This window comes from Neophocaena asiaeorientalis, unplaced genomic scaffold (assembly GCF_003031525.2).
Source record: "Neophocaena asiaeorientalis asiaeorientalis breed wild unplaced genomic scaffold, Neophocaena_asiaeorientalis_V1.1 scaffold67, whole genome shotgun sequence".
Lineage (NCBI taxonomy): Eukaryota > Metazoa > Chordata > Mammalia > Artiodactyla > Phocoenidae > Neophocaena > Neophocaena asiaeorientalis.
In genome coordinates this window covers 11,683,241-11,694,727 of record NW_020173731.1, presented here as the reverse complement: position 1 = coordinate 11,694,727, position 11,487 = coordinate 11,683,241, and the positions used below count along the sequence as shown (strand labels likewise).

The 11,487-nt window shown below is 53.3% G+C and overlaps 1 protein-coding gene across 5 annotated transcripts in view; it reads left to right on the top strand.

Moving 5' to 3' along the window:
• Nucleotides 1-205: 205 nt before the first annotated feature.
• The window catches only part of NFASC (neurofascin), a 70,240-nt gene continuing 58,958 nt past the window's right edge, over nt 206-11,487 (top strand). For 4 of the 5 annotated variants that reach the window (XM_024751008.1, XM_024751006.1, XM_024751007.1 and 1 more), the window contains exons 1-4: nt 206-310; nt 7,043-7,148; nt 8,848-9,044; nt 9,508-9,630. In XM_024751008.1, coding sequence (XP_024606776.1) covers nt 220-310; nt 7,043-7,148; nt 8,848-9,044; nt 9,508-9,630 — 517 coding nt within the window. In that variant the 5' untranslated portion in view covers nt 206-219. Of the gene's footprint in view, nt 311-6,397; nt 6,416-7,042; nt 7,149-8,847; nt 9,045-9,507; nt 9,631-11,487 lie in introns of all 5 variants that reach the window. The other variant, XM_024751004.1, reaches the window with a different exon arrangement.

Below are 11,487 nucleotides of genomic sequence, written 5' to 3'. Positions count from 1 at the left end.
GAATCACTGGGTCCCCAAAGTCAATAGTGCAAGGTTGAGAAACCCTTGGGGACCCTTGAGTCCTCAAGGCCCTGTAGGATTGCTGGAGCAAACCAGGAGTTCAAGAAAAACTCACCTGTCATCACATTTCTTTCCACAGCTGAGCTCTGTCCGGGAGGCCCAGTTACAGCGGCTGGAGGCTGTGGGCCAGGGAGCAGGGAGCGAGGCCCAGTGCTCAGGATGGCCAGGCAGCAGCCACCGCCCTGGGTCCACACAGCCTTCCTCTTCTGCCTGCTCAGCCTCAGCGGGGCCATCGAGATTCCTATGGATCGTGAGTCCTGCGCTGTCCTCTTTTATTCTCCTGATTTGTGGCAGAGGAATTGGAGGGTAGGGAAGGTCAGGGGAGAGTGAAGACCATTCAAAGAAGTTTGGGGATGGGGAAGCAGTGGCTTCTGGATTCAGAGCTGGGTTTCCCTCCAAAGAATCGATGCAGGTAGCCTCATAGTTGGGGACCTGAGACCTTGAGTCGCAGTGCCGTCTCTCAGGACCATGGCTGCGAGGATGGCTGCCTGGAGCCTGCTGAGTGGGACCAGAGCCGGCAGAGTTTGGAAGTCGGAGTGTCACTGGGAAGTTCTTCCCTCCACACCCCTCCCTCGGCCCTCCGTCGTCTTGACTTACCTATCGAAGTGGAGTTTCCAGGGGCCGAGCGTGGTGGACAGCTCTTATTTGCCTTTCTCATATGTCCAGGTCCTCTTGGCTGAAGTGATGAGGAGGACAGATGGCCTGGGAGGGTTGAGAAGGAGATTACTTTTGCAAAAGACTGTGGCTAAATGAGACATTAAAATAGAGCCCCATTATAATGTCACCGTGGGAGAACCAGGCATGGATTCCTTCTGTTTCTTTTCAACTTTCCCATGGTAAAGTTGAAAAGTAAAATCCATGGCATCTGTTCACCATGGTGGGGGAATTATTCGGCCATCAGGATCATAAAGTAAAGCTTAAAATGCTGATCTAACAGCCATGTCTCCAGCAACCGTATCTGGTGTTGCATTCGTAAATGGCCCATTGACTGGCAGCCATGCTCCTTGGCTCTGCATTTAGCTGTGTACCACCTTTGCCACAATTCTGACACTTCTGCCAGAAAGTCTTGGCATCCCAGTGCTATGATGTAGACATACCACCTCTGTCCCCTGTTCCCTGCTTCTAGGAATAGATGGGGCCCACGTGATGCCAGCGATGACTTGGGCTCTCTCCAGGTGACAGGTGTCTGGGGAGGGGTGAGAGAGTGATATAGCCTCCAAGAAGTCCCCACTGAGCTCTCCAAAACCAGCCCCTGGGGCCTGGAATTAGCACAACTTGGAGAAGAGTTGCAGGTATCTCTGCTCCCTGTCCCCGACTTCGCCAGTAATAGTTGCTCAGAGCAGTGGGTGCTTCTGGATGGAGAAGGCCAGGAGAAACTCTTAAGTTGGACCCTGAGTAAGATGGACAAGGTCCCTACTCCCCTCCCTATGGCCCCAACGTGTGTATGTGCGTACTTGTGTACGTGTGTGTGTGTGTGTGCGCGCACTCACACACACGCACTTAGGGAGGGAGGGAGAGGGGAGTTGTAAAGGGGACTGTTCCCATGGAGACCATCTGCACTGCTGGCTCAAGGATAGTTTCTCATTAACAGTCCCAGGCAGACAGTCTAATAACAAGCATGATAAGGCCTCGTCCTTGGAGAGGAGAGGGGCTGCAGAGGAAATTGCGTTATGAAGGAAGTGGTGAAGGCTCATTCCTCTTCTGCCGCTTCTCCTCACTCACTCACCTGCCACTTCGATCCCCGGGGCTGGTGGGTGAGGGGTTCCTGCAAGGTGAACCTGTAAACAGATGGCTTTGACGTCTGTGTTAGGAATCTGGAGTCCTAAAGCTCAGCCGTGCCCCGGGCAGGACCCCCGCAGTCAGTCTCTCCAGAGCACCACCTGTGGGCCAGAGAGCTGCCAGGACCCTGAGGAGGGTCTGCAGGACCCCTTCCCATGTGTTCACGGGAACTCAGGTCCCTACTTGCTCAAGGTCACACAGCAAACGGGTGATGGACTCATAGAAGGAACCCAGGCTTCTTGGATCCCCGGTCTGGCACGACATGCCACACCCCTACCTCTGGTAATCTGCCCCCTTTTAGCTCCTCTTGGAGCCCCCATTATTCTTCCTGGAACAGCAGCTGCCGTGTGCTTAATAGAGAGCCAAGAGCTTTCCAGGCATCATCTCCCATGATTGTCACAGCGAATCCATGAAGTAGGTATTATCCTTAGCTGACAGGTTAGACATCTGAGGAGCAGAGAGACAAAGCTGTTTTCTCCTGCTCATAGTGGCGGGGCCAGTGTTCCTCTGAATGAAGAGGCGAGTCCGTCTGCAAAGCCACTCCCAGTGCCCTGGGCTGTGCACTCCTGCTGCCGCTGCTGGAGCCTGCCTCATACATACTTGTGCCTCCCTGGTTGCTGCAGGCACAGTGGCCGTGGCGACGTCTCCAGACTGAGTCTACAGAAGCTGAATGCAAGGCGAGAGTGAGGCAAGCCCTTCAGAGAATACCCAGTTGGCCATGAGAAGAAGTCCTCTTCAGTCAGGATTTTCCCTCCCCCTGGGCCCAGGATAGACGCCCCCCAGATTATCTGAGCCCATCCTTCCATCTCACCCTGGGCTGAGCCCCAGTGGAATGGGCTGGGGAAAGATCGGGCTTTCTCCCCTCCACCCCCAGCTTTATTGAGATATTATTGACATATATGTCAATTTAAGGTGTACAGCTCGATGATTTGATGCACATATACAGTAGGAAATGGTCACCAGAATAGGGTGAGTTAACACATCCATCTCCTCACATAATTACCTTTTTGTGTGTGTGGTGATAACTTTGAAGATCTCTCATAACAATTTACAAGTATATAGTACAGTACAGTTAATTATAGTTGCCATGCTGTACATGAGATCCTCAGAACTTATCCATCTTGTAGCTGAAAGTTTGTGCCCTTTGGCCAGCATCCCCCTACTTCCCCCACCCCCGGCCCCTGGCAACCACCATCCTACTCCCTATTTCTTTCAGTTTGACTTTTTTAGATTCTACATATAAGTGAGAACACACAGCATTCGTCTTTCTCTGTCTGACTTATTTTCACTTAGCATATAATGACCTCAGGGTCCATCCATGTTGTTGCAAAAGGCAGGAGAGGTACCTGCACCCCCATGTTCATGCAGCATTGCTCACAATAGCCAACGGGAACCACCTCAGATCAGGCACTCGTAACTTTCTCTGTGTGTTGGCTGGAAGGGACTGAGGGGCTCAGGCCAGAGGCTCCCCGGCCCGGCGTGCCCTCCACTCGCTTCCCCTTTGCGAGGGCGTCGTCTGTGCCTTAAGGACCAGGGCGCTGCTTCTGCCCTGGGGAGCTTGGGTGCAGCAGGCTTCCTGGAACGACCCCCGGGCCGAGGCACAATCCTTCATTGAACACTCGGCCTCCCGTTCCCACTGCTCTGCCAGCCGAGTCACATGTACCCCAACTCTCACCACCCCGAGCAGAACAGCATGACCTTTGGAAAAAGCAAAGGGTTGCCCCGTCCACCGGAGTGATTTTGCCAGAAAAGTGAGTCTGCTGGCAGCTTGCCCCTCCGTCTCCTTCCCCACATCAAAGAACTCGGCGTTTTTCTCCTAGGAACCCACAGAGGAGGGCCCTGGGGTAGGAGAAACACTTCCTCCTCACTGTCATCCCGGGCAGTGAGGCTGCAGGACACCTCAGCAAAGCACACACACACATACACACACACTCCATTCTCCAAGGGATGACTGCTTTGGTGGTAGATATCAGAGCCAGGGAAAGAAAAGTGGTTCGTGAATAAAGAAACCTTGCAGACTGGGCAGGCATCTGCCTCACCCCCTGCAGAGACCATTGGAAGACTTTTCCTCCCCCTTGGAAGTCAAAAGAGCAAATTCATTCTCCACTTGACATCGTCATCCAGCAACTTCCATAGAAGGAGAGAGGGCAAGTGGTGTGACACGGGGGGCAAGGGCGTTCCCGGGTCTAGATGGGTCGCCTTTGTCCCTAGGCAGGCTGTCCTCGCTGTCTTCTCCCTGTGGCGGCATGTCCTCTGGGTTGATTGTGTCCCTGTAATAAACCCCTTGGTAGCACCATGGTGGCTGCACATGTCATTACCTCTTTAGGCAAGTAGTTTCTCAGTAGGCCCCCGGCCTGACTTCAGTGTGGGGCTGGGGACAGCACCCTGAGCGTCTCCCCTCCCCCAAGCTCTGTCCAAAGTGTCAAGGAGAACAGAGTGCCGAGACCCTACCAGACTAGCTCATCTCTCCGGCCAAGGATGGATTTGCAAAAAGAGCTCTCGACCAGCAGTGGGAGAGCTGATTCTCATTCCTATTCTGCAGCAAACTTCCTATGTGACCTTAACTGAGTGACTTCCCTTCCAAGAACCTGAGATTCCCTGGGCAACGTCTAGGGCTGTTTCCATTGAACTGGCCTTTATATAAAAGAGGCTGGAAGCCCATGTGGGCAAAGCAGATCCTTTGTCAGGCTTTCCATCCAGGGTGAGGCCAGAGTCCTCAAATGGATAGGAGGACCCAAGAGACGTCAACTGTGTCTTGAGTTGAAGAACCCAGGGGTCTGGGCTGGTTGTCAAAGGAGTAGGTCAGGTGTCAGCCCTGCTGCTCCGGACAATGGTCCCTTACCCCCAGCTCCCCCTCCCAGCCCAGCCCCACTGATTTTCCAGAATTACCTTTCTTGGGCCGTGGCAGGGAAATCATAGATGGGTGAAGATGCTGCAGTGGGGTGCTCCACAGAGCCTGTGTTCAGAAACCACAGATTTCTGCTGTTCCCCTGGACTTTTCTTTTCCTTTTCGTTTCCTGCCAGGGCTGCCCCAGGCACATGGTAAAGCAGACAAAATTTCTCTTCAGTGCCCGAACAGGCCACACAACCCTGGCCCAATGAAAGAATTGTTTTGAACCTCTCCATAAGCCTTACTCTCAACACTTTCACTTCCTGATAGCATGTGTAGCAGGGCCCTCATCCCTGCTACCCTCCGTCTCCCCTCTCTGTCTCCCTTCTCTCTCCTGTGGCTCCTGTTGCATCTCTTAGTCCCGTCTTAACTCTGCCTTCTCCAGGCCGCCCCCTCTCTGAGCCCCTAAACTCCCCTTGCATAGCTCGCTGCGGTCAAGTCAGAAAGCTTTGAGGTCACCGTGGCTCAGCCTTCCGCCAGGAAGCGATCACTCGGAAAAGGTCAGCTCACAACACCGGCAGTGTCTGACATCCCCACCAGCATGAAATAAGAATGGCATAAAGTAATATAATCGTGTAATAATATATTGTATAATTGTAAGGGGAAGAGTTATAGCAATACATGTTCTCTTTTCTGCAGACAAATTTTAACCAAGCCCTTCTCCCCCCCAAGAGTATACCCTCTAAAACCTCTGAAACCTTGCTATTCAAAGTGTGGTCCACAGACCACCAGCACCGGCATCACCTGGCTGCTTGTCAAAAAGGCAGAAGCTCAGACCCCGCCCAGACCTACTGAGTCAGAACCTGCATTTTAACCAGACCCCCCTGGAAGGTGATTCTCATGCTTCTCAAAGTGTGAGAAGCCCGAACCCCAAACATACGCACACCTACCTGTACATGAGCACATGCACATCTCAGGTGAGCGCTGGGGAAAGTTTGTGCCACCTGCCTCTTTACCCTCTTTGTAAAAAGCACAGAAAGGAGTGGTGGGCTCTGCTTCATCCCCAGAGTTTTTCAGAAGCAGAGTTTCCATAGAACAATGTACTTCTGCCATGAGCAGACGACGATAATTCATCCGTCCCTCGAGTTTTCCAAAGGACCATGAGGAGAGAAGGTGCTTTCAGGTGTGAAGGAGAAGAAGGTGTAGAGGGAGGAGTGAGGCCTGTGGACCTGGCTGGGCCCTCGGGCTTCCCCCTGTAGTGGTGGTTCAGATCCACTCCTTCCCTGGTGCCCCCAGCCTCACCCTTGCACCCTTGGCTAAGGAACCCGCTTTTCTCGGGGGCATCTGGAGATGACAGGCTGCATCTTCAGACCCCAGCCTCTTCTGAGCAACATTGCCACTCCTGATGGGAGACGTCCCTGGAGACGTCATCGTTTGGTCAGAAGGTGGTCATTCTGCTCAACTGCACAGTCTGGTCTCCTGGGGGAGGCATCACCTTCTCCGTGAAGCACTTGCCGGGTCCGTCCCCACCCCTGTTTGGCTATTCACGGAGCTCCACAGCTGGGAGGAGACAGCCCACACACTGCCTCCCCAGGCCCGCCTCGCCCTCTCCCTGTATGCTGGGGTGTGAGGCCACCTGGGCGATCAGTCGTGTCCGACCACAGATAACCGATAACCGTTGTCTTCTTTTCTCCCCCCTCATAATGCTAACCCATCGGGAACTAACAGCAAGCATTCAGAATGAGCGTAAGTCCCCTGGGTGCCCGTCTGCACTTGTGCCTCCGGGAGTTAGGAGGGCAGCAAGGAGGGGTGGGAAAAGGCCAGGGCGGAGATCCCTGGAGAACTTTGGAGTCCGGGACTGGGAATAAGAGGAGCTGGCTCTTTAGCTGCAGACAAGTAAGTCCCTGGGAGGGCTTCTGGGGACTGAAGCGTCTTTCAGCTCCAGCCTCACCACAGTTTGGCCAACTGTTGATCCTCCAGGGCTCAGAAGGTTCTGGAAATGGCCGCTAGGTTCTGGAAATCGAACAGCTTTTGGCTCCTTTATTCATTCAACAAACATTTGTCAAGAACTCTTGTACGCTAGGCATTGTACTAAGCACTGGAGTACAAGAATGAGTAAAACAAAAGCCTGGCCTTCAGTTTCTCACAACGATATTATGAGATCTTAAAGGGATTCTTCTTATGCTTGGTCCTTGACACACAGCCCCTTTCCTGCAGCCCCGTTTAAGGAGCTGGGTCTCTAGAATGGGGCACTGTTCACCCCCCACCCCCGCTTGCCTGCTTGTCTGTGTGGCTCCGGAAGCTCTTCATTTCAGCCGTTCCCCAAGGGCAGGTCCCTGCAGCCCTGACTGCCCACTGTGTGTGCTGTTGCAGTGTCCCAGCCCCCAACCATCACCAAGCAGTCAGTGAAGGAGCACATCGTGGATCCCCGTGATAACATCTTGATTGAGTGTGAAGCAAAAGGGAACCCTGCCCCCAGGTGAGTGTACTGGCAGGTAGATCCAAGCTGGCTGGAGGGAAAGGGGCCTGCGAACAGGGCATTTAAACTGTCCCCTTCCCCCTGGGTCTGATGATAGTTGAAGCAGCTGAGAAATTAAAAATGTCCATTAGGCACCCACAAGGTAGAAGGTACAATCTGGATAGCCAGGAAATTGAGACGGTGAGGACACTGGGGGCCAGGAAACTCAACTGGCTTAAGTTCACACCACAAAGCCAGGACTAGGTATTAAGTTTTCCGACTTCGAGTCAAGCATTCGTCCCACTGCCTGTGTTCCCAGCATCCACCCCACGCTTAGGTTATAGGAAGTTCGCCTTCAAGCCAACTTGAGTCTTTCGTTCTGAGCTCGTCTCTGCTTATGTACGTACACAGCAGGATCACATGAGACGTCAGCAGACACGAGTTGCAAGCCTGCTGTACCGGGCTCTGTGTTAGATGTTCCTCACACTGTCTGTTCAACCACCTCACTGCCGCTTGGGGAACGACTCATGTCCTGGTGAAGAGGCAGTAAAGTGGAGGCACAGAGATGTGAAGTACCTAATCCCAGGCCTCTGACCGCCCAGGCCAGGTTCGTTTCTACCAAGTGATAGGCATCGGTGATAAGGATGCACTACGCGTCCACCATCTTCAAAACAGTATCCCCAGGCCGGAGCTCTCAGGAGCCTCATGCTGGATTCAGACCCAGACGTGACAGGCCCCCATGAAGAGTGTGTCTGTCAGCAGGAGAAATGAGACGAGTGGAGCCCGCCTCAGGTGTGTGGCGTCCTGCTTCTGCCTCCCTCCCCGCTCTGCCTGAGATGGTCTGGCCCAGAGCTGTGAGCCCGGGAGCAAGCAGGGCCTCTCTTGCCCCTGACGGGAGAAGCAGGAGTCACCCTGAAAAGTCAGGCAGGGCACTGGTGACCTTGCTTCTGAGGTTTGGTCTTTCTTCCACGGTCCTTCGCAGGAACAATGACTCTGAGACACTGAGCGGCCACTACTGCTCCTGCTTCTTTTACTTAAGTCCTGGGCAGCTGCAGACACACGTCCCCCTGGGAGAAGCAGAGAGATGTTCTAGTCTCTCCACCCCGGGGCTCAGTTTTATTAAGGCTGCCCTTTCTTTCAAAATCGCTCCTCCCGAAATGTACAGCCACCGTTTTATAATCTGCATCCACTGAGCAGAGGCCTAGGTAACCCGGGCCATTTCGATTATCAAGTAAAAGACAGGAGGAACAGGGCCGGCCCTCGCTGATGTGTTCCGGTCAGGGGGAATAGGAATTTGGGTTTGCATTCCTAGTCGGAGGTTGGGAGTGCTTGGGGGTGGAAGTAGCAGCTGACTCTGGATTTTAAAGACTCAAAATTGCTGCCTACCCCTCTAAAGAGCACAGTCCCCCAGGGGCTACTTGGTATCTATCACTTAGAGCCATGACTCCCAGCCTGGGTTGGGTAAAACTACTAATGTCAGGGACCTGCCCCAGGGGTTCACCTGGGTGGGACCCGGGTCCTGGCATTTTATCAGGCATTCTAGCAGGTCCTGCTACTCAGCCAGGGCTGGGACCCATTGGTCTGGAGGAACAGTTATGGGCCTGAGTCAGAGTCTAGGGCCCTGAGATTCTGACCTGGAGCTCAGAGCCTGGAGCCCACCCTGCTACTCTTCGCTGTCCCTGCCCACCCCCCTCCAACCCACCCCCTTCATTGTCCACAGCTTCCACTGGACTCGCAACAGTAGGTTCTTCAACATCGCCAAGGACCCCCGGGTGTCGATGAGGAGGAGGTCTGGTACCCTGGTGATCGACTTCCGCAGTGGCGGGCGGCCAGAGGAGTATGAGGGGGAATACCAGTGTTTTGCCCGCAACAAGTTTGGCACGGCCCTGTCCAATAGGATCCGCCTGCAGGTGTCCAGTGAGTGCATGGGGCGGGCCCAGGATGCCCTGGGTCAGTGGAGGGCAGGGCACGGAGGGTCATTCCAGAAGGGTTGCCCCACCCTTGTCCTGCAGGAACCTTGGTGCCCCACGTGTCCTGCTTGCTTTTCTGCCTCTGAGCAGGGGTTCACCTCCCCCAACTCAAAAAGATTCCTTGGAAAAGAAGTTTCCAAACCGGTCGTGAACAACTTCACTGGCCACTCCGGGCGCAGGGTGGGGAAGGAGAAGAGGCTTTAAGGATGTGCATCCATTCAGTCAGATGAAATAGGCCTCTCCCGCCTCTCAAGGGCTGCGCCTCGCTTGGACTCACAGGCCCCGTTCCTCTCTCATGCCTCCCATTTCCTCCTCTCTTTGCCCTCCTTGCGTGCCATCCTCTAACCCTGCTCCTTGCCCCAGGCCAGCCATCACCCTCATCACATCCTCCTTTGTCTGTTTCTCCCTAGAATCTCCTCTGTGGCCCAAGGAAAACCTAGACCCTGTCGTCGTTCAAGAAGGTGCTCCCTTGACGCTCCAGTGCAACCCCCCACCTGGACTTCCGTCCCCAGTCATCTTCTGGATGAGCAGCTGTAAGTCTTGGGGGCCTGGTGTTTTATTTCTCTTTTAACCTTAGGGAGTGTTAAATGGGGAGGGGTCTTCCCAAGGCTAGACGACCTTGACTTGTGAGAAGCAGATATAAGGTGGCCATGTGGCAGAGGACACTGGCTTTGCAGAGAGAGGTTGCTAGGGCTCACTTTTTAGCCTGGCTGCTATTAGCTGTGTGATCTTGAACAAGCTGCTTAACATCTCTGGGCCTCAGTTTCCTCCTCTGGAAAAAATAGGCCTGGTAATCGTACTTATCTAATAGAATTATTGTAAGGATAAATGAGTTAATACATCCAAAGTGCTTAGAACAGGGCCAGACACACAATAAGTGCTCAGTGATATTTGTGAGGATTAAAAAGAGGAAGAACAAAAGGAATGGGACGGAGGAGAAACTGGTTTTCAGTCGGCCAGTTGAACGCAGGTTGAAACCAAGCCTCCTCTTTCAGTCTTCGGTGCGTCTGGATTTATTCCGATTCACTCTTCTTGTAGGACAGAAGCGGGATTCAGGAATGAAACTTCTGATAAAGGAGTGATGGGGAGACAGGATGTTTGGAGTCGGGGACAGAGTACATCATTCAGAGCTTGTCCTGGCTCAGTTTTGGACAGAGGCTCACTTAACTGCTCTGGACCGATGTTTATTCCTGTGTTTTCAGTCAAATAAGAGGAGAGGGCATTATGAAGATGGATAGAAGACTGCTATCTATCTGAGCATCACCCTGGCTTCCTTCCTCCCTCCCTCCCTTCCTGAATACCTCCCATCCCCTCCTTCCCCTCCTCCTTCCCTATCTATCCATCCTTTCATCAATCTATAGATACTCCTTTGTTCCGTGGCATGTGGGATCTTCCTGGACCAGGGCTCGAGCCCATGTCCCCTGCATTGGCAGGTGGATTCTTAGCCACTGCGCCACCAGGGAAGCCCCCTGAATTTCTTTTTTAATATTTATTTTATTTATTTGGCTGCGCCGGGTCTTAGTTTTGCGGCATGTGGGCTCTAGTTTCCTGACCAGGGATCGAACCTGGGTCCCCTGCACTGGGAGTGTGGAGTCCTAGCCACTGGACCACCAGGGAAGTCCCCATCTCTAAATTCTTATTAGCCTGCTTCCGAAAGAGGCTGCTTTCAATTGTTTTGCGAGGTGAGGATGGCTTTGTGCTCAATCATTGTCCCTGCCTTGCCTCATCACCGTGAGTATATGTGGGCGACAGGCTGGAGGGTTGGTTTGTTAGCTAACAGTTCAGACTCTCCTCTCATCCCCCGCCATCACACCAAGTTGTGTCCATGCTACCTCCTGAGCAAATCTCATGGCCCTCCTCTTTCCATCCTCTCTAGCATCTACCCAGCACAGGCCACCGTCGGCTTTTCCCTGGATTAAAGTAATCATCTGTACCTGGCCTCCCCTGTCTTTCTAAAAATGTAAAACTGATTCATTCATGCTCAGAGTCCTTCATTGCCTCCTCATCACTTCCCATAAAGTCCAGACCCCTTTCCCTGGCACACAGCTCCTGACGTGGTCCCCTCTGACTCTCCAGCCCTCCCCCTACCCCCTGCCTCTCCCCACCCCCACTCCCCTGCTCAGGCTGTGGATTCTTAGCTTTAGCACACACTGTTCCTGCTGCTTAGAAACCACTTAGGTCCTTTCCCTTCTGCCTGGTAAATGTCATGCAGCCTTCCAGTGTCAGCTCAAACCCCAGAATGGACTGGGTGCTCCTTCTCTCAGCTCATCCCCTTCTCATCTGGGGCTTCCCACGCACCACACTGCATTGCATTTATCTGCTGTCTCTTCTACTAGACCGAAGGTGATTTGAGGGTAGGAACTGTCTTTCTTTTTTTTTTTTTTTTTTTT